This window comes from Ascaphus truei, chromosome 15 (assembly GCF_040206685.1).
Source record: "Ascaphus truei isolate aAscTru1 chromosome 15, aAscTru1.hap1, whole genome shotgun sequence".
Lineage (NCBI taxonomy): Eukaryota > Metazoa > Chordata > Amphibia > Anura > Ascaphidae > Ascaphus > Ascaphus truei.
This window is the reverse complement of record NC_134497.1, coordinates 13,770,754-13,797,996: the sequence shown is the minus strand read 5'-3', so window position 1 is coordinate 13,797,996 and position 27,243 is coordinate 13,770,754. Positions and strand designations below refer to the sequence as shown.

Genomic DNA, 27,243 nt, shown 5'->3' with positions numbered 1-27,243 from the left:
TGCATGCGCATTAGCATACGCCCCGTTCTGCGCATGCGCGGGAATATAAAGTCGCGCATGCGCAGTAGCATACGTCCAATTATGCGCATGTGCGGGAATATAAAATCGCGCATGCGCCGCAGCATATACCCCGTTCTGCGCATGCGCGGGAATATAAAGTCGCGCAGTAGCATATGCCCTGTTCTGCGCATGCGCGGGAATATAAAGTCGTGCATTGCGTATTAGCATACGCCCGTTCTGCGCATGCGTGGGAATATAAAGCCGCGCATGCGCAGTAGCATACGTCCAATTATGCGCATGCGCGGGAATATAAAATCGCGCATGCGCAGTAGCATATACCCCGTTCTGCGCATGCGCGGGAATATAAAGTCGCGCATGCGCAGTAGTATTGGTCCATGGTGCGCATGCGCGGGATTAAAAGCTCCGATTTCCCCCCCCTTCACAGCTCTGATTTCCCCCCCTTCACAGCTCTGATTCCCCCCCCCCCCCCCTTCACAGCTTCGACTTCCCCCCCCCCCCCCCCCCCGGCTCTCTCTCCCCCCCCCCCCCCCCCTCTCTTCCCCCCCCCCCGGCTCTCTCTCCGCCCCCCCCCCCCCCCCCCCCGGCTCTCTCTCTCTCCCCCCCCCCCGGCTCTCTCTCGGAACCCGGAATAAACCCAATGTAAGTGTGTACTAATAGCCTATTGAGTGATGCAATATGTGGTTCCTCAGAGCTCTGTACGTTCTCCCTACCTAACAATTAGACTGTAAGCTCCTTGGGACAGGGACTCCTCTTCCTTAATGTTACTTTTATGTCTGAAGCACTTATTCCCATGACCTGTTATTTATATTATCTGTTAATTATTTAATTACCACATGTATTACTACTGTGAAGCGCTATGTACATTAATGGCGCTATATATATTTGTGTGTGTATGTACAATGTTAATAAATAATTTATTCTTACCAACGTATTTATTACACACACACACGTGCGGTGCGCGCACGGCCGCACACACTTTAATTACGGGCCAGAGGCGCGGACGCGCGCACGCTGCGTCGCGAAGTCCCCAGTGAACGCGGCCTTCTGTATGAGGGCCGCAGTGGTGTCACGTGATAAAGGTGACTGGGCACGTGATACAGGGGGAAGGCGGCTGGCCCAGTAACCCTGGTAACGAGACCCACACGCAGGCGCAGTGAAGGCATGGTGTGACGCTTGGAGCGCGCAATGCATGGTGGGGGGAACGCGTAGCCGCAGCAGCTTTTGGTGTTGGTAAAATGGCGGCCGCCTCGTCTTCCGTGGCTGGCTCCGGGCCCGGGAACCCGGCGGGGCTCACCGCGTCTATCACCGGTACCATGAACAAGAAGAAGAAACCGTTTCTGGGCATGGCGGCGCCGCTGGGATATGTGCCGGGGCTGGGCCGAGGGTGAGAGGCTGGGGGTTGAGAGGCTGGGGGGTGAGTTGGGGGGAGAGTTCCGAGGAGGACAGGGCTGGGAAATAGAACACTGATTGAGGGGGCTGGAGGAATGGGGGCAGTGGGGTCAGGGGATTGGAGGGATGGGGGGCGGTGGGGTTGGAGGGATGGGGGGCGGTGGGGTTGGAGGGATAGGGGGGTGGTAGGGATGGAGGGCAGTGGGGTTGGAGGAATGGGGGCTGGAGGGATGGGGGCTGTGGGAGCAGGGGGCTGGAGGGATGGGGGAATAGTGGCAGTGGGGGTTATGAGGATGGAAGGAATTAAGGGAATGGGGACATAGGGGAAGAAGGGGGTCACATATTGCTTGAAAACAGAATGTGGAGGTGCCATCACTGACTGCAGAGGGGACAGCGACTAGATCTGCATTGGCAGCATCACCTCCTGATAGTGAGTGAGATGGTCCCATGATTCAAAGAGTAAATAAAGGGGAGACGTTTAGATGCTGCTACCAGTCACTCACTGGAGGGATAGTGTAACTCGGCGGTGCGCAAACTGGGGGGGCGTGAGATTTTTCTGGGTGGGCCGTGCGGTTGCAGAGGTCCCGTGCTCTTCCCCAGGCATTTAAATTAATGCTGGGGGATTGCGTTGTCTCTGCAACTAACTTACCGGTATTCTGAAGAGCTGCAGGGACACGTTGCCATGGCAACGCGGCGTCAAATGACGCCACGGTGCCATGCGGAGTGACGTCACACTTGACCCCGCCGAGCAAGGTGGAGCAGGCAGGGGGGGCGCAGCTTAAAAAGTTTGCGCTCCCCTGGTGTAACTGAGCGAATAGAGTTGGACTGGTAACTAGGCATTGATGAGACAAGGAAGCAGCAGATATGACAGTCGGCGTGTGGTTGGTACCTGTTTTAATCTTGTTGACCTGTCTCTGTTCAGTGCGACGGGTTTCACCACCCGTTCTGATATTGGTCCTGCCCGAGATGCCAACGATCCTGTGGATGACCGCCATGCCCCCCCAGGAAAGAGAACTGTGGGGGACCAGATGAAAAAACAAGAGGAGGACGAAGAAGACTTGAACGACACAAATTACGATGAGGTAATGACGGGCAGCTACCCTCGCTTTAACAAGACCAACTCTCAAGGAATTGAGCCTTATATGTTGCAGAACAGGCTTGTTATAAGACTGATGGCAAATGCCGAGCAGGGTCAATTACCTTAGGCCTCTGTCCCGCTGCGCTCGTTGGCGCGGGCGGCAATGTAGCGAGTTCCCCACCAGCAGGGGAATCCTCGCGAGCCGGTCCCGGTCCCCCCTGGCTGCACAGCTGACTACACGCTGTGGCGCGTCAGCCGCTAGGAGACACCAGAGAATGGTGTTTCCTAGCGTTGACGCGTGACGTGTGTGGCTGTGAGCCAATGGGGAGGGGAGGCTTCGGGAGGAGGAGAGGCTTCGGGGAGCGGGGAGGAGTGTGGAGTGAAAGCAGGTGAGTGCCTGTCTGTGTGTGTGCCTGAGTGCGTGAGTGCCTGTCTGTGTGTGTGTGTGTGTGTGAGTGCGTGAGTGCCTGCATGTGTATGAGTGCGTGAGTGCCTGCCTGCCTGTGTGTGTGTATGTGTGTATGTGTGTATGTATGAGTGCTCCAGCCCGAGTCCGTGGAGGGAGGGGGGGGGGGGGAGAGTAGCGGGTCCCTCCTGCAGCCCGTGGAGGGAGGGGGGGGAGAGTAGCGGGTCCCTCCTGCAGCCCGTGGAGGGAGGGAGGGGGGGGAGTGTAGCGGGTCCCTCCGCTCAAGCCACGCCCCCCCTCCCTGTCAAGCCTCCCACTCCCGCCCACCTCCCGCTCCCTACAGACCGCATATCGCGGTCTGTGTATCTCAGCGCACCGCCTGTCAGCAGTGCGGGTGCGCTGACTCTGGGAGCGGGGCCTTAGCCTTAGAGCAACGATTTGGAGACGAAGCTAAGTGTTACTAGATTTCTAGCAAACACCTTCTAGCCAACTGCTTATTTTTTTAATTTTTTTATATGATTAAAATTGTATATGTGTTCACATTTTTTGTTGATTTATACAAATTGTGGGGAGGTGACGGGGTACAGAAAAGAGGTGGGAGGGATTCATTTCGACCATCATTTAGCAGGGCCTACTTTTAACACAAGTAAGAACTTGTATAGTAACATCGCTTACATGCGTGTGGTTGGTGCACTTCATAGCTCATATCCAGATTCTTTATTTTATTTATAAAAATGTTTTTCCAGGAAGTAATACACGTAGTTACCTCTCGTTTTCAAGTATGTCCTGGGCACAGCGCTATAACAATACATGGTTACATTAATTCACAGACATTTCATGGGCAGATAGAGTTGGAAAACTGGGTACCGGGGATGAAGGGTTTGTGAGTTTCAGAATGAAATAGAGCAGCTTTAACTTCACCAACATAAGCGAACGGCTCACACCCTTTGGTTTTCCACGGCCGTTCTTGTTCTATGTGTATTGCGAGAATTTATCTTGCCTGGATTAGCTGTTTGACCAGGGTTCCCAAATTCTGGTAAATACTCTTATGATTTAGGAAGGCTGTCAGCTGTTCCATCATATGTGTGTGTGTATGTGTATATGTATATTCACTTTTTCGACAGATATTCAATACACCAAAATACAATGTACAATATTTTCAGTATCAATGTTTCTTCAGTGCAAATTTTCTTAAACAATTATTGCATATACTGTATCTATAAATAGTGACATTTGCAGTGTTTGAAGTGGGAGGGGAGGCAGGGGATATTTTCTGTGTGCGTTATTTTTTTTAATGTCATTGTCGTATGACAACATTTCTGGTTATAATGTTGCACCTGAACAGGATGTAATAAAGCCCCTCAGGAGTAGGCTGCTAAATACCGGGTGATGCATCAAAAAACATTTGTTATCTCAAGAAATTTGTCTTAATTCTTATTGTGGAAATGTCTGAATGAGATGAAGTTTACTCTTCGTCTGGGTGTAACCAGAGCTGTCTCCCGTTAGTTCAACGGCTACGCCGGGAGCTTGTTCTCTAGCGGCCCGTACGAGAAAGACGACGAGGAAGCCGATGCCATATACGCGGCTCTGGACAAGCGAATGGACGAAAGGAGGAAGGAGAGACGGTAAATACAAATGTTAAAGCAGCAAAACCATTTTTTTTTCCTTTTTGATTACAACAGGGGGTCTCCAGAGCTGAACTTTGTTAATTTCAGCTCCGGGGACCCCCTGCTTCCAGAGATAGTTACCTCCTGTAGGGAATGATGGTATCTGCAACCAGGAAACTTGTGGGCCTAACGGAATGGCGACATACATATGTTACGCGGGCCAATAGGAAGCCGTGATGTCATCCCTTGCGGCTTCTTATTGGCCCGCGTGACTTGGACATTTAAACTCCACGGAGATACTGGCACCCCCTACGGAGGTAAGTATCTCTGGAAGCAGGGGGTCCCACAGTTCAGCTCCGGAGACCCCCCTGCTTCCACCCTGTAATGAAAATTTTTTTAAATCGTGCAGTGCTACATGTTTTTCTGCTTTAAAACCCAAATATATTACTTTTCTGTTCCGAAACATTACCCCACCTGCTGTGCTAGCCAAAGTCTGAGGAGCGACACGTAAAGCGTTGTTGTTGTTGTGTTTTTATTTTTGGGACAATATAAAATGAAAAGTGTATGCATGTAATGAAGATGCAACTGTGACCCCAGCGTTTCATACCAGTAGACTTCGCACTAAAATGGTGCAAATTGTGTTCCTTCTGCATGACCCAGTTTATTGTAGCCAAAGCGAGAAACCGACGTTTTCCGCCTTCATCAATGTGAAGTGCCCTGCTCTATATCTCACATATTGCAATTATGGAAGCAGGAGAGAGCGCCTGCAATTAAAAGTACCTCACGTCGTTTATAATAGGAGCGCCTGGCGATACCCATCTTTCAGCTTCTGCTATCCTCACCCAGTGTGTTTTTTTGTTTTTTTTTAACCGGTCAGATTTTTAGAGTATTTCCTGCAGTCAAGCTGCTTCGGGGTTTTTAAGAAACCAGTGCTTTGTGTTTTCAGGGAGCTGCGGGAGAAGGAAGAAATCGAGAAATACCGTATGGAGAGGCCCAAAATCCAGCAGCAATTCTCCGACCTGAAGGTAAGTTCGGGTGTGCGCCTCCGGTAATGGGACTCCCACAGTTACTGCAGCTTGCTGATAAAAGGGGTTCGACGCTAATTTATATCTAAATGTGTGTTTCTGTGTACAGCAAATACCATTTGTGAGCGCATTCACATGTCTGCACCGCTGCCTTTGCCCATTATCTCCCAGCATACAGTGCTTCCACTGCAGCTAGGGATTCTGGGAAATGCACAACAGCTGGGTTTTTTTGGTGAGAAGTGAGCATGCAGCGTGTTGTCGCCTGTCTGGCACTGAATTTGTCATACGTAGCCTATGAAACACTGTCATTCTGTGGTGGGCACCCCCCCCCCCCCCCACCACTAAAAACTGTTAAATGGTTCAACTAGTTGGGTGCAGGAGGGAGAGCTTAGGCACCCACCTGCAATCTTGGTCCAATCACCTGGTGAGCAAAGTCTCTCCGCGGTGGGTCTGAGGCTCACTTTGCCGCGTTGACCTCTGTGCGAGGCTTCACTAAACCCGCGGTGTTGTTTGTTCCGCCAGAGAAAGCTGGCGGAGGTGACGGAGGAGGAGTGGCTGAGCATCCCCGAGGTGGGCGACGCACGCAACAAGCGTCAGAGGAACCCACGGCACGAGAAGCTGACGCCTGTCCCCGACAGCTTCTTTGCCAAGCACTTGAAGACGGGAGAAAATCACGCATCGGTGGATCCACGGCAGGCAGTGAGTGAGCCGGGGAGCTACGTGTTTTCCCCAGAGCAGCAACTCTGGCTCCTGCTGCATCCATGTTGCAACAGAAGGGGGATGTCCAGAGTTTAATATTGGGGAATAGTGCTGTTTTAACCTTTCTGGTGCTAGTGGCATCTAACTGATTACAAGTAAATCATCAAATGGACAACCAGAGGGGGATATGTCCCTACAAATGGGGCCTCAGGAGGTGATTTAATGTCATAAGTGCCTGTCCCTAATGTGGAAGTTATTCTATTTTATTGGGTTTATGTTGTTTAAAAGTTCCTATGTGCCCTGGCCCGTGCAGATATGAGACATACAATAGCAGAAGGATAGATGCAAGGCGGCCCTGTAAGGGGGGGGGGGTACAGAACCGGCCACATGATCAGTCACGTTTAATATTAGTGCTGCGAGCAGGGTCGAATGTCCCCAAGCCCTCACATTCTACATTTAAATTTGTGGGCACGAGTCACAGAGCTGGTGTGTTAGGATGTGACTTAGAGACAGCAGCATGAGAGAACACGGTACAGTCACACACAAGTTGTTGTTAAGATGTGACAGACATTCTGTTGGGATTGACTGTTCCGACTGTGCTGAAGCAGGTATATCCTTAAAACCTGACCTGTTGGTGGCTCTAGACCACTGGACTTGGCCACCCCTACTTTATTGAGCATGATTTGTGACATCCGTGGCTTTAGATGGATCTTTTGAGTAGTGAGCTATCACACAGACTTAACAGTGAGGACGGTTTTATTCATGCATTGTCTTCTACTCTGGAAATACATTCACCGTCCATCTCGTGTCGCACGATATTCCTAAAATAATGCCGCGCCCTTCCTTGTTTTTAGCAATTTGGAGCTTTGAACGCTCCATTCCCCGGGGGGCTGAATTCCCCGTACCCTGGCGGGATGACTCCCGGCCTGATGACGCCTGGTAGCGGTGATCTGGACATGAGGAAGATCGGACAGGCCAGGAACACACTGATGGACATGAGGTTGAGTCAGGTGAGTGAGGCACTGAAGACTGATTCGGAGGAACAATCCAGAACTTATTAAAACCCCTTCTTCTGTATGAAACCCTTTTATATTGGTGCAGAACATCACAGGTGAAGACGTGTGAGCTACAGCCAACTTGTCAACACTCCATACTCGTCAACCCCACTGATATAGTGGTGCCAGCAAGGCTGGTGCATGGGTTTTGGGTACTGTACGCGAACCTTGATCCTTGCCCCCTCCCACAATTAACTTTTGGGGGGGAGGGGGAAATTCTCTGCCATGATGCCATGTCAACTGAAATATGACAATTTTTTTTTACCCAATAGTTTTTTTTCTCTCTAACTTTCTTTATATAAAACGTGAATTATGTACGAGTGACGTGTATATCGCGCGTTGTTGCACATAATCAGGTTCCACCAACTGCCCCCCCCCCCTCTCAATTTATTGTATTTGTGAATATTTTGTATGTTGGTGCGACTTGCCCCAGTCCTGACACAACTCCCTCTCTCCCTCACCTGGACTCTCCCCTCCCCCCACCCTTCTCTGTCCCTTGGGCACCCCCACTCTGGCTCTCCTCTCTCCCTCGCACGCCCACTCTCCCCCTCTCTTCCTCTCTCCCTCGCACACCCACTTCCTACCCCCGGATGCCCACTCCCTCACCCTCCATCTTACCACCCACTGCGAGGGAGACTTTAAAGCTGGTTGTATCTCGCTTGTAAGGACCTGATGAAGGGTGCAGTTGGCACCTGAAACGTTGTGATGTTCTGCACTACTCTACAATGACGTTGCCCTAAATAAGTTTTTTTTAATGCAGTTCTGGAGTGTGCTTCTGAATCATCTAATCTCCGTGTGATCAGTGGTGGGTGCTTACTGGATAAGGAAAAAATAGGGTGCTCCACCCAGTAACACTTCTTCCAAAATTGGACAGATATCTTCATTTATAATAACTCCATCATGAGGTCTAAGGAGTGGGTATATTAAACGAATTGACCTGTGAGTCACTTGAATATAAACAGCATCAAAGTACTCAACTATTGCTGTCAAAAATAAAGTCTCTTACCCACTCCCCCAGTCTCCAAGGTAGGTAGTAGTGGCGTGCCAGCCATGGAAGAGAATCCAGTATCAGCAACAAACAGCAAATAGCGCACAGCCAGGGGGCCAGGTGGAAATTAAAAGTTCAATATCATTTATTTCAGTGCATGACTGATGACAAAAATACCCCCATGGGGACAAAAACGCACCTCCTACGCGGTCCGAAACGCGTAGGAGGTGCGTTTTTGTCCCCATGGGGGTATTTTTGTCATCAGTCATGCACTGAAATAAATGATATTGAACTTTTAATTTCCACCTGGCTCCCTGGCTGTGCGCTATTTGCTGTTGTTTGTTGCTTACTGGATAAGGGTGCGTGCCTCCAGGGGAGGGTACTGCAGCGGAAGAATTGAGAAGACGGCTGGTGTGCCACTTTAATTTGCAGCAGGGCACTATGCATTTTACGTAACCAATTACATTTAATTGAACTCAGGTTTCCGACTCTGTGAGCGGTCAGACTGTGGTGGATCCCAAAGGTTACCTCACTGACCTAAACTCCATGATTCCAACACACGGGGGAGACATCAAGTGAGTGCAATGTACCTGTAATGAAAGAACCTGACTTGCATGCCTATCCTGCCCCTGCACCCAGGCCCGTCTCCTCTCTGCCTGTCTTACTCCTGGATGCAGTTCTACTTCTGCGACCTCATTTCTAAGCACTTTACACAAGGCAAAAACTTCCTTTTTCTAAATTTCACCTCTAAAAATCCTTCTCTTTCCGTAACTATCCTGTGTGTCTGATCTCCCTACTACACCCACAATGCTAATTAATACTCCTTACCTAATCCTAATGCTGGCACTGCTGCTCCCAACGACTCTATCCCATTATCACTATTCAATATTCCAATGCTTATTAGTCTATATTATTATTGTCTGTTTCCATTTTATTACCTATAATTACTGTCATTTCATTGCCACCCCTTCTCCCCTCACACACCGTTGCAGCATAATGTGACGACGTGTTCCCCTGTTTTTATACGTAACGACGCACAGTCTCCGTGTCATATAAAAATAATATCCCCGGGAGTCCTGTGACCTCGTTATAGAGGTCCCATGTGACGGAATCAATTCGGGCAGCTTCCCTATCGGTGTTTGGGAGTCATTCACTTTGAGATGTTGGTGGGAAGCAGTGTCACGAGGTTTAACGAGATCTGCTCCATCCTTCTCCAGCGACATTAAGAAAGCCCGTCTGCTGCTCAAGTCCGTGCGGGAAACAAACCCCCACCACCCGCCGGCCTGGATCGCCTCTGCCCGTCTGGAGGAGGTCACCGGAAAGCTGCAAGTAGCTCGGAACCTCATCATGAAAGGGACAGAGATGTGCCCCAAGGTGAGGTTGGCGCACATCCTGTGTGTGCGGTCACTGTCTAGGTACTAGGCATTGCAGTGTGACCCACCTGGCTAGGAACGGGAAGGGGTTTGTAAGAACTTGATTTTCACCCTAACGGAGAGTACTGGGCAGATAAGGAGGCCAGGTGGCTCTTATCTGCTGCCAAATTGTATGTTCCTGTAGGAGATCGTGTTGGAAGTTGGTTCCAGTGCCGACCTCTGTCACTGTTGTGTTCCAACTGCCGCAGGTGGGTTTTCTTCCTGGGAAATTCACAGCCAAATAAATGGGGGGTAACTTTAATTTTAGGGAAACTACAATCTAGATCCTAGTCTTCAACAGCAGACAAAAAAGCCCCAACGCTACATCCAATCTGGCAAATTATAAAGTTACATATTAGATGAGGTTGAAAAAAAGACATGCGTCAATCAACATAATAGATGAGGTTTAAACAAACATACATCCATCAAGTTCAACCTATGCTAAATTTTGACAGATACTTTATCCTATATCCGTACTTACAGTATATTGATCCAGAGGAAGCAAACACAAACCCCAGTGTCACATCATCTAATGATATCTCATAAGGGGAAAATAAATTCCTTCCTGACTCCAAATATTGGCAATCAGATTATTCCCTGGATCAACATCCTTCCCATGTTTACTTATTTGGTATATCGCTGTATACCTTCCCTTTCTAAAAAGATGTCCAACCTTATATCTATTGAATCTGCCATCCCAGGCTCCATGGGTAATGAATCCCACAGTGTAACTGCCCTTACTGTAAAGAACCCTTTCCTTTGTTGCTGGAGAAATCTCCTTTCCTCCAACCTTAAGGGATGGCCCGAGTCCTTTATACTGCCCGTGGGATAAATAGTTCTTTTGAAAGCTCCTTGTACCGTCCCCGAATATATTTGTATATTGTTATCGTATCCCCTCTTAGACACCTCTTTTCTAATGTAAACAAATATAATTTCGCTAGCCTCTCCTCATAAATCACCGTATCCATCCCCTTTATTAATCTGGTGGCTCTTTTCTGGATTAAATACTATCTGTTTTTCTTCTCATAAGTAAGTGTCGTTTAGTTTAATCCTTTTGACCAAAACATTACAAACCTGCAACCACGTCACGGTAAACCCTTTCCTGCAGGCCCTACGCTACCTGTAAACGTTCTCCACCTCTTTAATGGAGAAAGAAATGTCTCATTAGACTGGTCATTCACACGTGTATACCAGGACCTGCTATTAAAAAGGGGTCTAGGTGAGTTTAAAACCGAGGTGATGTCACAGACCTCCCTGCTGTTACCAATTGGATGTAACTATATTCTAGTCTTGTCTATGGAAACTCCTTTCCAATTGCAGCTGACTAAGTAGGGCTTTTATATAAACTCCTCCGTGTCCAGGGAAGTCTCCACCTTCCTCCCCATTGCATGGGAGTGTTGCCCTTTGCCACGGAAGCCTCACTGCATCCCTGTACTTCCCAGAGTGAAGACGTGTGGCTGGAGGCTGCCCGCCTGCAGCCCGGCGACACGGCGAAAGCCGTGGTGGCTCAGGCCGTCCGCCACCTCCCGCAGTCCGTCCGCATCTACATCCGCGCCGCCGAGCTGGAGACGGATCTCCGGGCAAAGAAACGCGTCCTGCGGAAAGGTGTGGAGGTTGTGCAGTCCTAAAGTGAAGCACGCTACCAGTCCGTACTACAACTTCTCTTTAACCGAGCGCTCTCCTTTCCCCCCCTCTCCCCCCCCCCCGAGCAGCGCTGGAGCACGTGCCAAATTCTGTGCGTCTGTGGAAGGCGGCCGTGGAGCTGGAGGAGCCGGAGGACGCTCGGATTATGCTGAGCCGCGCCGTGGAGTGCTGCCCCACCAGCGTAGAGGTGAGTCCTGGGTGCGGGAGGCAGTGGGTACAAGTCACACACTACGTGGTATGTGGTACAGCCTGATAAGCGGCACACTTCATACAGGGAAACGGCGGTGATGGGAATACGGAGTACAGAGCAGGAACTTGCTGCTCGGGGATTTGAGGTTGTGGATGTTTATTGCTCACCGTTTTCAGTCCTATGGAGGTACCTGCTTCAGGATAATTAGTCACGAGCAATGTCCGCGCTCTGCTTTTGGTCCCTGACATCACCCTTGGGCGGTGTGCGTTTCCCTACACGCTGGCCCTTTCATTTAAGCGTGGCCATGTCTGTTAATGTATCTTTCCTTCCGCCCGCCCTGCTGGCTGTAAAGCTTTAGAATCGACTTAAACGTTTAGGTCTAGCAGTATACAGCTAGAGACAGAAAAGCCCAATGCTACATCCAATGTGACAACAATACGCAGTGAAATACTTAGATATTCTCTTGAGTAAGGGTTATTTAGTTAAACCCTTTGGCCAAAGCGTTATAAGCCTGCGAGACATATCAAGGCATGACCAGTAAGCAGGCCCTAACACTACCTCTGCAAATTCTCATTTACCTCTGTTAGAGGTATATTATGTTTATTATTTAGGTCTAGCAGTAACAGAACTGACCTTTACACCCATCCCCTTTGATGTCATGTCACCTTGGATGATCAATCCTGGTGGTTTTAGGCCATGGGAGCCCCAAAGTTTACCTGCCGGGTGTCTTTCTTCCACTGTCCAGCTGTGGTTGGCTCTGGCCAGGCTGGAGACCTACGAGAACGCCCGCAAGGTCCTGAACAAGGCGCGCGAGAACATCCCCACGGACCGGCACATCTGGATCACAGCCGCCAAGCTGGAGGAGGCCAACGGCAACACGCAAATGGTGGAGAAGATCGTAGACCGAGCTATCACTTCCCTGCGAGCCAACGGGGTGGAGATCAATCGCGAGCAGTGGATCCAGGTACCAGCGGACTGGTGCCACGGCAGCCTGCGGTGCTGTGACGGGTAGCGAGAGCGGGGCATGAGAGGCGGTTAAATTAACGGAGCAATCTGACCAAACCTCTGCTTGTTCCTCTCAAGAACAAGAAATCTTTATAAAAACAAATGTTAGCTTTTGTAGTTTGTGTTCTTAGACCTGTTACACACAGTGACGCAAAACTAATCTTCCCATGGGACAAGTGGCAGCGTTATTTTCTTCCCCTCTAGCCCCAAAAATGTATAAACTACAAGCGGATATTTCTGCATTTATGGTGCTACATCATACAATAGAAACTTTGGTCACTGAAGGTTTATTTTGTTCTTGTCCTGGCGCTTGCAGTGGTGGGGGGTGGTGTGTGCTCGGTTATTCTGTCCGACACGGTTTCTGTCTCCCATGTGCAGGACGCGGAGGAGTGTGACAAAGCGGGCAGCGTGGTGACCTGTCAAGCCGTCATTCGGGATGTGATTGGCATCGGGATAGAAGAGGAGGATCGGAAGCACACATGGATGGAGGATGCTGACAGTGTGAGTCTGTGTGCGAGAGTAGAGGGCACGTGCCGGGGTTACTGCAGGGTTTAGGTTGGGTCCGCTTGAAGCAAACAATCCTCTAATGGATCAGTGTGTGTGTGTGTATGTATGTTTATCTTTAGCGACATCCGTGTGCGTAGCGCTTTACTGCAGTAATACATGGGACATAATACTATAACACACAATGGGAATAAGCGCTCCAGGCGTAAAACATTAGGAAAAGGAGTCCCTGCCCCAAAGAGCTTACAGTCGTAAGTGGGGAGAGCTTGCCAAAACCCCCTCCTAATGTCTCTGTAAGTGCGTCTGCAGGGGGCCACGGTCCGTGCATGTGAGGTGTATAGTATCAGCCAGCGGAGCTACCCATGTGCATTGTTAAGGAGGTTCTCTTTAAGAAGGTTCCTAAAGGTGGATAGAGAGGGTGCTAGTCGGGTATTGAGGGGAAGGGTATTCCATTAGGTGTGGGGCAGTCGGCGAGAGAGGTTTTAGGCAGGAGAGGGCTTTAGGTACAAAAGGGGGTAGAGAGAACATCCTTGAGCAGAACGCAAGAGTCTGGATGGTGCATAGCGGGAAATTAGGGCTGAGATATGAGGGGCAGAGGAGGGTATTGAGAGATATTGGGGTTAGATGTGAGGAGGGTAGAGAATGGTATAGAGAGATATTGGGGTTAGATGTGAGGAGGGCAGAGAATGGTATAGTGAGAGATTGGGGTTAGATGTGAGGAGGGTAGAGAATGGTATAGTGAGATATTGGGGTTAGATGTGAGGGTAGAGAATGGTATAGAGAGAGATTGGGGTTAGATGTGAGGAGGGTAGAGAATGGTATAGTGAGATATTGGGGTTAGATGTGAGGAGGGTAGAGAATGGTATAGTGAGATATTGGGGTTAGATGTGAGGGTAGAGAATGGTATAGAGAGAGATTGGGGTTAGATGTGAGGAGGGTAGAGAATGGTATAGTGAGATATTGGGGTTAGATGTGAGGAGGGTAGAGAATGGTATAGAGAGAGATTGGGGTTAGATGTGAGGAGGAACAGAGAATGGTATAGAGAGAGATTGGGGTTAGATGTGAGGAGGGTAGAGAATGGTATAGTGAGAGATTGGGGTTAGATGTGAGGAGGGCAGAGAATGGTATAGAGAGAGATTGGGGTTAGATGTGAGGAGGAACAGAGAATGGTATAGTGAGATATTGGGGTTAGATGTGAGGAGGAACAGAGAATGGTATAGTGAGAGATTGGGGTTAGATGTGAGGAGGGTAGAGAATGGTATAGTGAGATATTGGGGTTAGATGTGAGGGTAGAGAATGGTATAGAGAGTGATTGGGGTTAGATGTGAGGAGGGTAGAGAATGGTATAGTGAGATATTGGGGTTAGATGTGAGGAGGGTAGAGAATGGTATAGTGAGATATTGGGGTTAGATGTGAGGAGGGTAGAGAATGGTATAGAGAGAGATTGGGGTTAGATGTGAGGAGGAACAGAATGGTATAGAGAGTGATTGGGGTTAGATGTGAGGAGGGTAGAGAATGGTATAGTGAGATATTGGGGTTAGATGTGAGGAGGGTAGAGAATGGTATAGAGAGAGATTGGGGTTAGATGTGAGGAGGAACAGAGAATGGTATAGAGAGAGATTGGGGTTAGATGTGAGGAGGAACAGAGAATGGTATAGAGAGATATTGGGGTTAGATGTGAGGAGGGTAGAGAATGGTATAGAGAGTGATTGGGGTTAGATGTGAGGAGGGTAGAGAATGGTATAGAGAGATATTGGGGTTAGATGTGAGGAGGGTAGAGAATGGTATAGAGAGAGATTGGGGTTAGATGTGAGGAGGGTAGAGAATGGTATAGTGCGATATTGGGGTTAGATGTGAGGAGGGTAGAGAATGGTATAGAGAGAGATTGGGGTTAGATGTGAGGAGGGCAGAGAATGGTATAGAGAGAGATTGGGGTTAGATGTGAGGAGGGTAGAGAATGGTATAGTGAGATATTGGGGTTAGATGTGAGGAGGAACAGAGAATGGTATAGAGAGAGATTGGGGTTAGATGTGAGGAGGGTAGAGAATGGTATAGTGAGAGATTGGGGTTAGATGTGAGGAGGGTAGAGAATGGTATAGAGAGAGATTGGGGTTAGATGTGAGGAGGGTAGAGAATGGTATAGAGAGAGATTGGGGTTAGATGTGAGGAGGAACAGAGAATGGTATAGAGAGTGATTGGGGTTAGATGTGAGGAGGGTAGAGAATGGTATAGTGAGATATTGGGGTTAGATGTGAGGAGGCTAGAGAATGGTATAGAGAGAGATTGGGGTTAGATGTGAGGAGGAACAGAGAATGGTATAGAGAGAGATTGGGGTTAGATGTGAGGAGGAACAGAGAATGGTATAGAGAGATATTGGGGTTAGATGTGAGGAGGGTAGAGAATGGTATAGAGAGTGATTGGGGTTAGATGTGAGGAGGGTAGAGAATGGTATAGAGAGATATTGGGGTTAGATGTGAGGAGGGTAGAGAATGGTATAGAGAGATATTGGGGTTAGATGTGAGGAGGGTAGAGAATGGTATAGAGCGATATTGGGGTTAGATGTGAGGAGGGTAGAGAATGGTATAGAGAGAGATTGGGGTTAGATGTGAGGAGGGCAGAGAATGGTATAGAGAGAGATTGGGGTTAGATGTGAGGAGGGTAGAGAATGGTATAGTGAGATATTGGGGTTAGATGTGAGGAGGAACAGAGAATGGTATAGAGAGAGATTGGGGTTAGATGTGAGGAGGGTAGAGAATGGTATAGTGAGATATTGGGGTTAGATGTGAGGGACAGAGAATGGTATAGTGAGATATTGGGGTTAGATGTGAGGAGGGCAGAGAATGGTATAGAGAGATATTGGGGTTAGATGTGAGGAGGAACAGAGAATGGTATAGAGAGAGATTGGGCTTAGATGTGAGGAGGAACAGAGAATGGTATAGTGAGATATTGGGGTTAGATGTGAGGAGGGTAGAGAATGGTATAGAGAGAGATTGGGGTTAGATGTGAGGAGGAACAGAGAATGGTATAGAGAGATATTGGGGTTAGATGTGAGGAGGGTAGAGAATGGTATAGTGAGATATTGGGGTAATATGTGAGGAGGAACAGAGAATGGTATAGAGAGAGATTGGGGTTAGATGTGAGGAGGGTAGAGAATGGTATAGAGAGAGATTGGGGTTAGATGTGAGGAGGAACAGAGAATGGTATAGTGAGATATTGGGGTTAGATGTGAGGAGGGTAGAGAATGGTATAGAGAGAGATTGGGGTTAGATGTGAGGAGGGTAGAGAATGGTATAGTGAGATATTGGGGTTAGATGTGAGGAGGGCAGAGAATGGTATAGTGAGAGATTGGGGTTAGATGTGAGGAGGGTAGAGAATGGTATAGAGATTGGGGTTAGATGTGAGGAGGGTAGAGAATGGTATAGTGAGATATTGGGGTTAGATGTGAGGAGGGTAGAGAATGGTATAGAGAGATATTGGGGTTAGTGTGAGGAGGGCAGAGAATGGTATAGAGAGAGATTGGGGTTAGATGTGAGGAGGGCAGAGAATGGTATAGAGAGAGATTGGGGTTAGATGTGAGGAGGGTAGAGAATGGTATAGAGAGAGATTGGGGTTAGATGTGAGGAGGGTAGAGAATGGTATAGAGAGATATTGGGGTTAGATGTGAGGAGGAACAGAGAATGATATAGAGAGAGATTGGGGTTAGATGTGAGGAGGGTAGAGAATGGTATAGAGAGAGATTGGGGTTAGATGTGAGGAGGGTAGAGAATGGTATAGAGAGAGATTGGGGTTAGATGTGAGGAGGGTAGAGAATGGTATAGTGAGATATTGGGGTTAGATGTGAGGAGGGCAGAGAATGGTATAGTGAGAGATTGGGGTTAGATGTGAGGAGGGTAGAGAATGGTATAGTGAGATATTGGGGTTAGATGTGAGGAGGGTAGAGAATGGTATAGTGAGATATTGGGGTTAGATGTGAGGAGGGTAGAGAATGGTATAGTGAGATATTGGGGTTAGATGTGAGGAGGAACAGAGAATGGTATAGAGAGATTATTGGGGTTAGATGTGAGGAGGGTAGAGAATGGTATAGAGAGAGATTGGGGTTAGATGTGAGGAGGGTAGAGAATGGTATAGTGAGATATTGGGGTTAGATGTGAGGAGGGTAGAGAATGGTATAGAGAGAGATTGGGGTTAGATGTGAGGAGGGTAGAGAATGGTATAGAGAGAGATTGGGGTTAGATGTGAGGAGGGTAGAGAATGGTATAGTGAGATATTGGGGTTAGATGTGAGGAGGGTAGAGAATGGTATAGAGAGAGATTGGGGTTAGATGTGAGGAGGGTAGAGAATGGTATAGAGAGAGATTGGGGTTAGATGTGAGGAGGGCAGACAATGGTATAGAGAGAGATTGGGGTTAGATGTGAGGAGGGTAGAGAATGGTATAGAGAGAGATTGGGGTTAGATGTGAGGAGGGTAGAGAATGGTATAGTGAGAGATTGGGGTTAGATGTGAGGAGGAACAGAGAATGGTATAGTGAGAGATTGGGGTTAGATGTGAGGAGGAACAGAGAATGGTATAGTGAGGTATTGGGGTTAGATGTGAGGAGGGTAGAGAATGGTATAGTGAGATATTGGGGTTAGATGTGAGGAGGAACAGAGAATGGTATAGAGAGATTATTGGGGTTAGATGTGAGGAGGGTAGAGAATGGTATAGAGAGAGATTGGGGTTAGATGTGAGGAGGGTAGAGAATGGTATAGTGAGATATTGGGGTTAGATGTGAGGAGGGTAGAGAATGGTATAGAGAGAGATTGGGGTTAGATGTGAGGAGGGTAGAGAATGGTATAGAGAGAGATTGGGGTTAGATGTGAGGAGGGTAGAGAATGGTATAGTGAGATATTGGGGTTAGATGTGAGGAGGGTAGAGAATGGTATAGAGAGAGATTGGGGTTAGATGTGAGGAGGGTAGAGAATGGTATAGAGAGAGATTGGGGTTAGATGTGAGGAGGGCAGACAATGGTATAGAGAGAGATTGGGGTTAGATGTGAGGAGGGTAGAGAATGGTATAGAGAGAGATTGGGGTTAGATGTGAGGAGGGTAGAGAATGGTATAGTGAGAGATTGGGGTTAGATGTGAGGAGGAACAGAGAATGGTATAGTGAGAGATTGGGGTTAGATGTGAGGAGGAACAGAGAATGGTATAGTGAGATATTGGGGTTAGATGTGAGGAGGGTAGAGAATGGTATAGTGAGATATTGGGGTTAGATTTGAGGAGGGCAGAGAATGGTATAGTGAGAGATTGGGGTTAGATGTGAGGAGGAACAGAGAATGGTATAGAGAGAGATTGGGGTTAGATGTGAGGAGGAACAGAGAATGGTATAGTGAGATATTGGGGTTAGATGTGAGGAGGGCAGAGAATGGTATAGAGAGAGATTGGGGTTAGATGTGAGGAGGAACAGAGAATGGTATAGTGAGATATTGGGGTTAGATGTGAGGAGGGTAGAGAATGGTATAGTGAGATATTGGGGTTAGATGTGAGGAGGGTAGAGAATGGTATAGAGAGAGATTGGGGTTAGATGTGAGGAGGGCAGAGAATGGTATAGTGAGAGATTGGGGTTAGATGTGAGGAGGGCAGAGAATGGTATAGTGAGAGATTGGGGTTAGATGTGAGGAGGAACAGAGAATGGTATAGTGAGATATTGGGGTTAGATGTGAGGAGGGCAGAGAATGGTATAGAGAGAGATTGGGGTTAGATGTGAGGAGGGCAGAGAATGGTATAGTGAGAGATTGGGGTTAGATGTGAGGAGGAACAGAGAATGGTATAGTGAGATATTGGGGTTAGATGTGAGGAGGGCAGAGAATGGTATAGAGAGAGATTGGGGTTAGATGTGAGGAGGGTAGATAGCCTTAAACGTGAGTGATAATTTTGTGTGGGGACAGTCTTGATGTGTCGGTGTGTCACTGTCTCCCGCAGTGTGTCTCTCACAGCGCCTTGGAATGCGCTCGGGCGATTTACGCCCACGCCCTGCAGGTTTTCCCCAGCAAGAAGAGCGTGTGGCTCAGGGCCGCTTATTTTGAGAAGAACCACGGGACCAGGTATGTATCCGGGGGGGGGGGGGGGGGGGGGGGGGGCAAATAACAGCTTAAACATCAGCTCTGCGGCAAAAAAACTCCCAAAGGAAAAACCCGCTAACTCAGGGGGCGGCAACTCTGGTCCTCAAGGGCCACCAACAGGCTTGGTATTGGAGATATCCCTGCTTCAGCACAAGTGGCTCAGTCATTGTGCTAAAGCAGAGAGATCCTTATAACCTGTCCTGTTGGCCCTTGAGGTCTGAAGTTGGCCGCTCCTGCTGCAAGGAATATCCGGCAGCCACCTGCTGATGGGCCTCACTGCTACTCCTCCCGTACCAAAGCAGAAAGCTGCTGCCCGTCGGGGTATAGCACATCGGAGGGAGACATCGGGGACCTGAAATGTTGTATCTGTATTAGGATTCCTTCATCTTTTGCCCTCGTCTCGTTGGAGCAGCAGCGGAGGGTCGGCCTTTAGCAAGCGAATGCTTGTAGCAGACATGCCCTACAGTATGCTGAGCTCCGACGCAGCGATGGATCAGCGCTGGGTGTGTGAGGTTAAGAACCCACACCGCGCACCAGAGATCAAATGTTATACTTTTATTGCCTCCACAATATACTTTTATACTGAACACTTGCGATTAGGAATAAATTCATGGACGGTTTAGGCCAGGGGTGCTCAACCCCCGTCCTCAAGCGCCCCCCCAACAGGTCAGGTTTTCAGGATATCCCAGCTTCAGCACAGGTGGCTCAATCAGAGCCTCAGTTAAAAACTGAGCCTCTGAGCCACCTGTGCCGAAGCAGGGACTGGTTGAGCCACCTGTGTCGAAGCAAGGATATCCTGAAAACCTGACCTGTTGGGGGGGGGGGGGAGGGGGCTTGAAGGCTGGAGTTGAGGGCCCGCTGCTTTAGGCAACGGCCAAGAAAAGTCCCCGAAAGTAAACGGTCGGCATGTATCACCGCGCTCGGCGCGCAGGGGTCTTCCTGTGGTGCAGTATGATCACGGCGTTCATAGCTCGGGGTTATCGTATTCCGCATCCGGCAAACTACGCAGCGTGACTTCATGTGTGAGGTTAACCCTTGTCTGTCCTCTCTCAGGGAGTCCCTGGAGACACTTCTGCAGAGGGCTGTGGCCCACTGTCCCAAAGCGGAAGTCTTGTGGCTGATGGGAGCCAAGTCCAAGTGGCTGGCGGGGGACGTGCCGGCCGCCAGAAGTATCCTGGCCCTGGCGTTCCAGGTGTGTGCGAGGCCCACGAAACGGACGGGTTGGCAGATGTCACTAAATCATTGGGATTTCTTTTTGTTTGCATGCTGGGTACAGAAGAAACAAGGGGCGGTTTAGGGATAATATACCCCCTGGGACAGAGCAGGAGAGCAGCAAGAAGGAAGCTAATTACAGCATATAAATAAAAGATAGACGATGAAGGAAAAGGCTAAACAGCCACAACTATTAGGAATAGAGAGGGACAGAGCCCTGTGCACAGAGGCAGAGTTATAAGGACAGACACCGAGTATGGAAGTTGCAAGACTGGCGCCAGCTAACCTCACAGAGAATGGACACACAGAGACCATTTACTAAGATGGGAGAAATAGGGTTAACTTATAAATTGGACTGAATTTAATAGCCGTGTACTTGCTCTGATCACACGGCACGGTGACTGTTTTCAGGGTTTCTGTTGTAGATCTTTTCCCCTGTTTGAAATGGGTTTCTAAAAACTGCTTCCCACACCCAGCCCGGATCGCAGCAGTTCTGGAACCACTGCAGCCTTTCCACTACCACTAACTATCAGCCCCATCTGCTATAATTTGTTTTTTGTGCTATTATTTCCAAAGCTGTTTAATCTCGAAACACCTGGCAGAGACCCGGGTATGTGCCGGAGAGCTGCAGTATAGGGGGTGCTGTAAATGAATGGTGGGGCTCGTGGCGAGTCATGTAAAGAAGTCTTCTCTCGTCCCGCTCAGGCCAACCCCAACAGCGAGGAGATCTGGCTGGCTGCCGTGAAGCTGGAGTCCGAAAACAACGAATACGAGAGAGCGCGCAGACTGCTGGCCAAGGCGAGGAGCAGCGCGCCCACCGCCAGGGTACGCAGCGCCCGCACCCTCCCTCCCATGAGGGGCAGGGGATCTGTCAAGAGTGCTCCAGTGCTGGAGAGGCTTTAGCAATGCTTGACCACTCATGAAGAGGGCTTGTTTAACACGGACATTGAATGATTGTGTGTGTGTGTTTTTACGGTGGGTGTGTGTGTGGGTGTGTGTGTGTTTTTACGGTGTGTGTGTGTGTGTTTTTACGGTGTGTGTGTGTGTTATGGTGTGTGTGTGTGTGTTATGGTGTGTGTGTTATGGTGTGTGTGTGTGTGTGTGTGTGTGTGTGTGTGTGTGTGTGTGTGTGTGTGTGTGTGTGTGTGTGTGTTATGGTCTGTGTGTGTGTGTGTGTGTGTGTGTTATGGTCTGTGTGTGTGTGTGTGTGTGTGTTATGGTGTGTGTGTGTGTGTGTGTGTTTACGGTGTGTGTGTGTGTGTTTACGGTGTGCGTGTGTGTTTTTTACGGTGTGTGTGTTTTTACGGTGTGTGTGTGCGTGTGTGTGTGCGTGTGTGTGTTTTTACGGTGTGCGTGTGTACGGTGTGCGTGTGCACGGTGTGCGTGTGCGTGTGTTTTTACGGTGTGCGTGTGTGTTTTTACGGTGTGCATAATGTTGCTCCTCCCCCTCTCAGTGTAAGTGACCCTACTCTCTGCCCTGCAGGTGTTCATGAAGTCTGTGAAGCTGGAATGGGTTCTGGGGAACATCGCCGCAGCTCAGGAGCTCTGCGAGGAGGCCCTCAAGCACTACGAGGACTTCCCCAAGCAGTGGATGATGAAGGGACAGATAGAGGAGCAGCAGCAGCTGGTGGATAGAGCCAGAGAGGCGTATAACCAAGGGGTATATCCTGGCAGCTCTGCTCGCCTATCCTGTGTGCTTCAGTCATCCTCGATATGTTATTTTTATACTTGGGTGTATATATTTAACAAGCGCATTAGTCGGTTAGCGTTTTGCTGCGTGACGCAGCGGCCGGAGTCCGCCGCGTTGTGGTGTTTGAAATATATTTGAACTATAAAGCGTGCAGCGCTATATTACAGGTAAGGCCGCGCTTATAGTGACGCTGACGTCACGCTGCGGTCGCTGGAAAAATCAAATTGAAGTGACTTTCTGCGATTGCGACCAAGCCGTCGCATCGCTCCTATAAGCGCACGCGACGGCGTCAGTACATTTTGTTTTGACGCGTCGTCGCCGGCACTATAAGCGCGGCCTAATGTAGTGCATGGCGGCTCAGAGTTGCTAATGTAGAAGCGCCGCTCTCAGAACACGCGCTAATTACTCCAGAACGCGTAACAGCCTGCGAGATATCGAGCACTGTGGCATGTTTCCCCCATGTGCTAGGCCTGGGGTGGCCAACTCCAGTCCTCAAGCGCCTCCAACCAACCAGGTTTTAAGGATTTTCCTGCTTCAGCACAAGTGGCTCAGCCTGACGGGTGCCCAACAAAGAGGGTCAAATAAGGCAGGGGTGGCCAGAGTGGCTCAAGAGCACCCAACAGGTCAGGTTTTGAGGATATCCCAGCTTCAGCACAGGTGGCTCAATCAGTGGCTCAGTCAGCTGTGCTGAAGCAGGGATATCCTTAAAACCTGACCTGCTGGTGGCCCTAGAGGACCACCCCTGGCCTAGGCAATTCATATAGTTTTTTTTTTTGTTTTAGCATTATGGGACATTTGAGAACCAATGAAATGTAAACTTATGGTAGATATCTTCATCCTCCCCATCTGCGCTCCGTATACTCCGTCTTCACGCGGGGCGCCCCCCTGCAGTTTGGGAAGTGCCGTGCCCTGTAAATCGCTTAACATTCCTGCCCTGTCCCCTTTATGGAACAGCTGAAGAAGTGTCCGCACTCCACCTCGCTGTGGCTGCTGCTGTCCCGGCTTGAGGAGAAGGTCGGCCAACTGACCAGGGCCAGAGCCATCCTGGAGAAGGCTCGACTGAAGAACCCAAAGACCCCGGAGCTTTGGTGAGTTGTCGGCCTCCCCCTCTCTCCAATGGCTTTCTGTCTCGCTCCCGTCCCCCCGCTCGTCACACCTGACCCTCGTACCCAACACCTCTAACTTACCGCCATGATAAGACAGAACTTTCTTGGTCAGTGGGCATTCTAAAAACGTGTGCTTCAATAATGAGACCGTCACTGGAGGCAAAGATCAAACAATCTCCACTTTAACGCCTTGGTGGCCAGTTGTTGAGGACTTTTTCTTCTCCCCCCCCCCCCCTACCCCCCTTTGTTTTTTGGGTTCAGCTGCCTCTAACCCCTCATTAATTACCTGTGCAGGTTAGAGTCCGTGCGCCTGGAGTACAGAGCTGGACTGAAGAACATTGCAAACACCTTGATGGCCAAAGCCCTGCAGGAATGTCCCAACTCAGGTCAGTGACGTGGAACCCGTATGTTTATGCACCAAGCTACGTGACCGTTAATGAATCACTCCCGTGAATGGGCGTTAACGATCATTAAGGATTCCTCCGCATAGCGTGTAGGCTTAATGACTATTTTTCTCATCACTACTGCTGGCCGTTCCGTGTATCTACTACTCCTTAATATAACTCATTAATATGTTTTCTCTGTCTCCCCCTCCTCTACTTTCAAAGAATTGCCATGTTGTATCCAATCGCCAATATTGTGCGCAGAATGTTTGCACCTTTTTATAAATACATTATAATAATCCCGTTTAACTTGCCGACCTGAAAAAGTGAAGTCCTGGGTTAGTGTCGCCTCATGTATGTCAGTGGGGTCCGGCAGCTTAAATCTGTCAAGTTGCGGTGCAAGTATTTGATGTGCTCGCCCCTCCTGCCCCGGCGGCCCCCTGCACTGTTCCGCTATGCCCCGAGAGCGTAGCTAGTGAGTGATATTAAAGGAGCACTCCAGCCGACTGTTTAACAACAAAAATAGGTTTGAAGCAGGGGGTCTCCAGAGCTGAACCGCATTGATTTCAGTTCCGGGGACCCCCTGCTTCCCGAGAACTCCTTAGGGAGGGGGGCGCCTGTTTTTTCTCTGTAGTTTTAAAGCCCTCGCGTCACGTGGGCCAATAGGCAGGCACAACGGATGGCATTGCGGCTTTGTTGGCCCGCAGGACTTTTATCCCGCCATATTGGGAGCCCAGCCAGGGCTCCTACGGGCAGCACCTACGGAAGTTAGTGTCTCCGGAGCTGGAATCCAGGCAGTTCAGCTCCGGAGACCCCCTGCTTCATAGTCGCCTGGGGTGTATCTTTAAGATGTGTACAGCCCCCTGCCGTTCCCCTCACCCCTCTCTGCCGTACTCAGGGATTCTCTGGGCAGAAGCCGTGTTCCTGGAGGCCCGTCCCCAGCGCAAGACCAAGAGCGTAGACGCCCTCAAGAAGTGTGAGCACGATCCACACGTGCTTCTGGCCGTGGCCAAGTGAGTCATGCACACCTGCACACGAACCACCGACACACGCACACCTGCACACGCGCACACCTGCACCTGCGCACACCTGCACAAGCACACACGATGCACGGTAAAGAACCTATCTGTGTAACCGCAGTGATTTGGGGACTTGACCGTCTGATCTTAATTCGATAAAGATTGTAAAAACCATCTAAAGCTTCCGTTTACCCGGGAGAAAGGTTCAGTTTGAACAAATTGTCTTACAACACCGACACGTTGTTATTATTATTATTATTATTATTATTATTTTTGTAGCACGGGCTGCAGTAATCCTCACAATTTTACCCCCTCACTTATCATTTCCCCCGTCCCTCATTTCCCCCCTTCTCTGCTTTTGCTGGTTGAAATTTGGAAAGTTGGCTTCTTATAGATTGCCTTTTTTTTTTTTTTTTAATAGGAGCATTTGTCCTGAATAATAAAGGGTGTAAAATAGTAATGTAAAATATTGCAAATGTAACCCCAGGTGCCCCTAGTATGCATGCAAGGTTTCAGGACGGTAGGTTTCATGGTCCTGGAGCTATGGCTCTGACAGATACACACAGGCTTTATTATTATTATTATTAATAATAATATTAATTACAGTTTCATCCCAGGGGGGACTGCCTTTAATATCACTCTAATGGCTTCTGCCCCCCCCCCCCCCCACTTCCGCAGACTGTTTTGGAGTGAGCGGAAAATCACCAAAGCTCGCGAGTGGTTCCACCGAACCGTGAAAATCGACTCTGACCTCGGAGACGCCTGGGCCGCCTTTTACAAGTTTGAGCTGCAACACGGCACAGAGGTAGCGAGCATCTCAAACAGACAACGCCGCAGAGCGTTGGATTCTGTCTTTGTCTTACACCAGCCACGCAGGGCTCCGTCCTTCTTTAACCCCTCCCCCCCCCCCATCCCGTAGGATCAGCAGGAGGACGTGCGGAAGCGCTGCGAGAACGCGGAGCCACGCCACGGCGAGCTGTGGTGCGAAGAGTCCAAAGACATCAAGAACTGGCAGCAGAAGATCGGGGAGATTCTCATCCTGGCAGCCGCCAAGATCAAGAACAGCTTCTGAGGCCGCACTGCGCCACTGTAAATACCGCGCCGGAGAGGCCTGCCATGCCTTGTGGGGGCCCTTCTGCGCTGAAAGAGTTAACCCTCTATGTATTTATTTTTATATAGGTTTTTTTTATGTCCATGTTCCATCATTTATTCATTTAAAAAAAATTTAAATGTAAGTTTTATTTTTCATTAATAGGACAAGTTGGGCACAGAAAGCAGGGGGGGGAGAGGAACACAGAATGAACACTTCAACAGTGATACATTCATAGAGGAGCATATGGTTTCAAATCTATTGGCACTTCCAGATTTTCAAATCACTATTTCATGCCGCACTTCTTCTTGTGTTAAGCGTCCCGAGACAGGGAAGGCTGGGTATGGTCCCTCCCAACCCCGTCCCCTCCCCCTCCACCCCCCCCGTACCCTCCATCCCAGCAAAATACAGTTTCAGATTCACTATATAGAGATTATATTTCCGACATAATTAGGCCCTCTCATTTCTGAGCTAGGGGTCCCCGTACCGCCAGAAAGGCCAAAAGTTATCATGCAGAAAAGCTGTAAACTTTTCTTGTAGAGTAGTTGCCAGATTTTGGTGGCTCCCGTATTTGGTGCCGATGCTGCTTTCTTCAGAACCTAGTGGCGGAAAATGTTTGTGTAAGTAACTTACGTTCCCTCCGATTTTTAGGTTTGGGACTGATCTGTTCACCGGGGCAACCCAGGGATCAGAACGAAACGAGAGCTGTAGGATGTAATGTATTAACCGGACGATCTGGTTGGTTACAAAGGCGTGCCACTGGAGGACAGCTCCACCAACTATGGAGCATTGATCCTGGGCAATCACAGCCTCGGAAACACGGAGAAATAGCTTTCTGTTCATTTTATTTTGTGTGACTGGAGTGAAATACCATCTGTAGATCGTCCTGTAGCTGTGTTTTCTGAACTAGTGTGTTAATGGAGAACAGGGCAGCTGCTTTCCAGATATCTTCCCATTCTTCACTGTCAAGCGTCTCTCCTAGCTCTTCCGTTTAACAAAAGGCAGATTCCCCTTGGCATCAATACTCGCAGTTCCCTGCTGGTATTAAAAAATGGATACAGGGCGGATAATAAACCCTGGTCTCTTTGGCCTTGACTTGCAAAAAAATTTTCAGAGTACGTCTGAGTGACCGGAATGAACTTGTGGTTTGAGCTTATAAGAACGTGTTTTAATTGGAGATATCGTCCCGAATCTGGGATATTTGCTATCTTTACGATTAGAGCGAGATTTTATATTGTTTTCTTCCATTAGATCGCTACTCCTAGTTAATGCCTTTTCTCTTCCACCAAGTTCCCTCTGTCATGCCAGCGACAAAGTTAGGATTGCAAGAGAGGGGGGAGGCATACCCACCTGTCTGTACCATGTTTTTAGTGAATTCATTGCTGCAGGTAGGATTTGTGTTATGTAGTCTCTTGTTTTTTATGGAGCCATCGCATCGAGCCTATCTGTGAATTCTCTAAATCCACCCATGTCATTTGATTTCGATGGACATGCCACAGTAACAATTGGGCTGCAGCGTAGTATGATCTCGAGCATAGCACCGTCTGGGGAGAATGAGATCCTGTTCGCTCACCTGTTGTTTTGTCTTGTCCGAAATAAAACTCATGATTTTTCCTTTTA

The 27,243-nt window shown here is 49.0% G+C and overlaps 1 protein-coding gene across 4 annotated transcripts; it reads left to right on the top strand.

Annotated features, from left to right (window-relative positions):
* The first annotated feature begins 1,196 nt into the window (after positions 1–1,196).
* PRPF6 (pre-mRNA processing factor 6) lies at positions 1,197–27,243 on the top strand. Of its 4 annotated transcripts, none has more exons than XR_012788177.1 (22): positions 1,197–1,405; positions 2,333–2,492; positions 4,401–4,519; positions 5,448–5,526; positions 6,049–6,225; positions 7,080–7,235; positions 8,749–8,843; positions 9,486–9,642; positions 11,123–11,285; positions 11,393–11,511; positions 12,260–12,478; positions 12,898–13,020; positions 18,984–19,105; positions 20,177–20,315; positions 21,041–21,160; positions 21,819–21,995; positions 22,980–23,113; positions 23,426–23,517; positions 24,413–24,527; positions 25,212–25,338; positions 25,453–25,681; positions 26,275–27,243. XR_012788177.1 is itself a non-coding variant. In XM_075571653.1 (22 exons), exons 1-21 carry the CDS (start codon positions 1,257–1,259, stop codon positions 25,603–25,605), a joined length of 2,895 nt encoding a protein of 964 aa, XP_075427768.1. In that variant the 5' UTR covers positions 1,197–1,256; the 3' UTR covers positions 25,606–25,622; positions 26,275–27,243. The 4 variants fall into 4 exon arrangements, 2 of the variants coding, with proteins under 2 accessions (XP_075427768.1, XP_075427767.1); XR_012788176.1 differs by having other exon boundaries at positions 25,453–25,694; XM_075571653.1 differs by having other exon boundaries at positions 25,453–25,622.

What these genes read in the sequence shown, in the direction of transcription:
- PRPF6 (XM_075571653.1), top strand. Translation starts at nt 1,257, where the DNA reads ATGGCGGCCGCCTCGTCTTCCGTGGCTGGCTCCGGGCCCGGGAACCCG. An exon ending in GTGCCGGGGCTGGGCCGAGG is followed by an intron (nt 1,406 to 2,332) that starts GTGAGAGGCTGG and finishes GTCTCTGTTCAG; the next exon opens with TGCGACGGGTTTCACCACCC. An exon ending in GAAAGGAGGAAGGAGAGACG is followed by an intron (nt 4,520 to 5,447) that starts GTAAATACAAAT and finishes TTGTGTTTTCAG; the next exon opens with GGAGCTGCGGGAGAAGGAAG.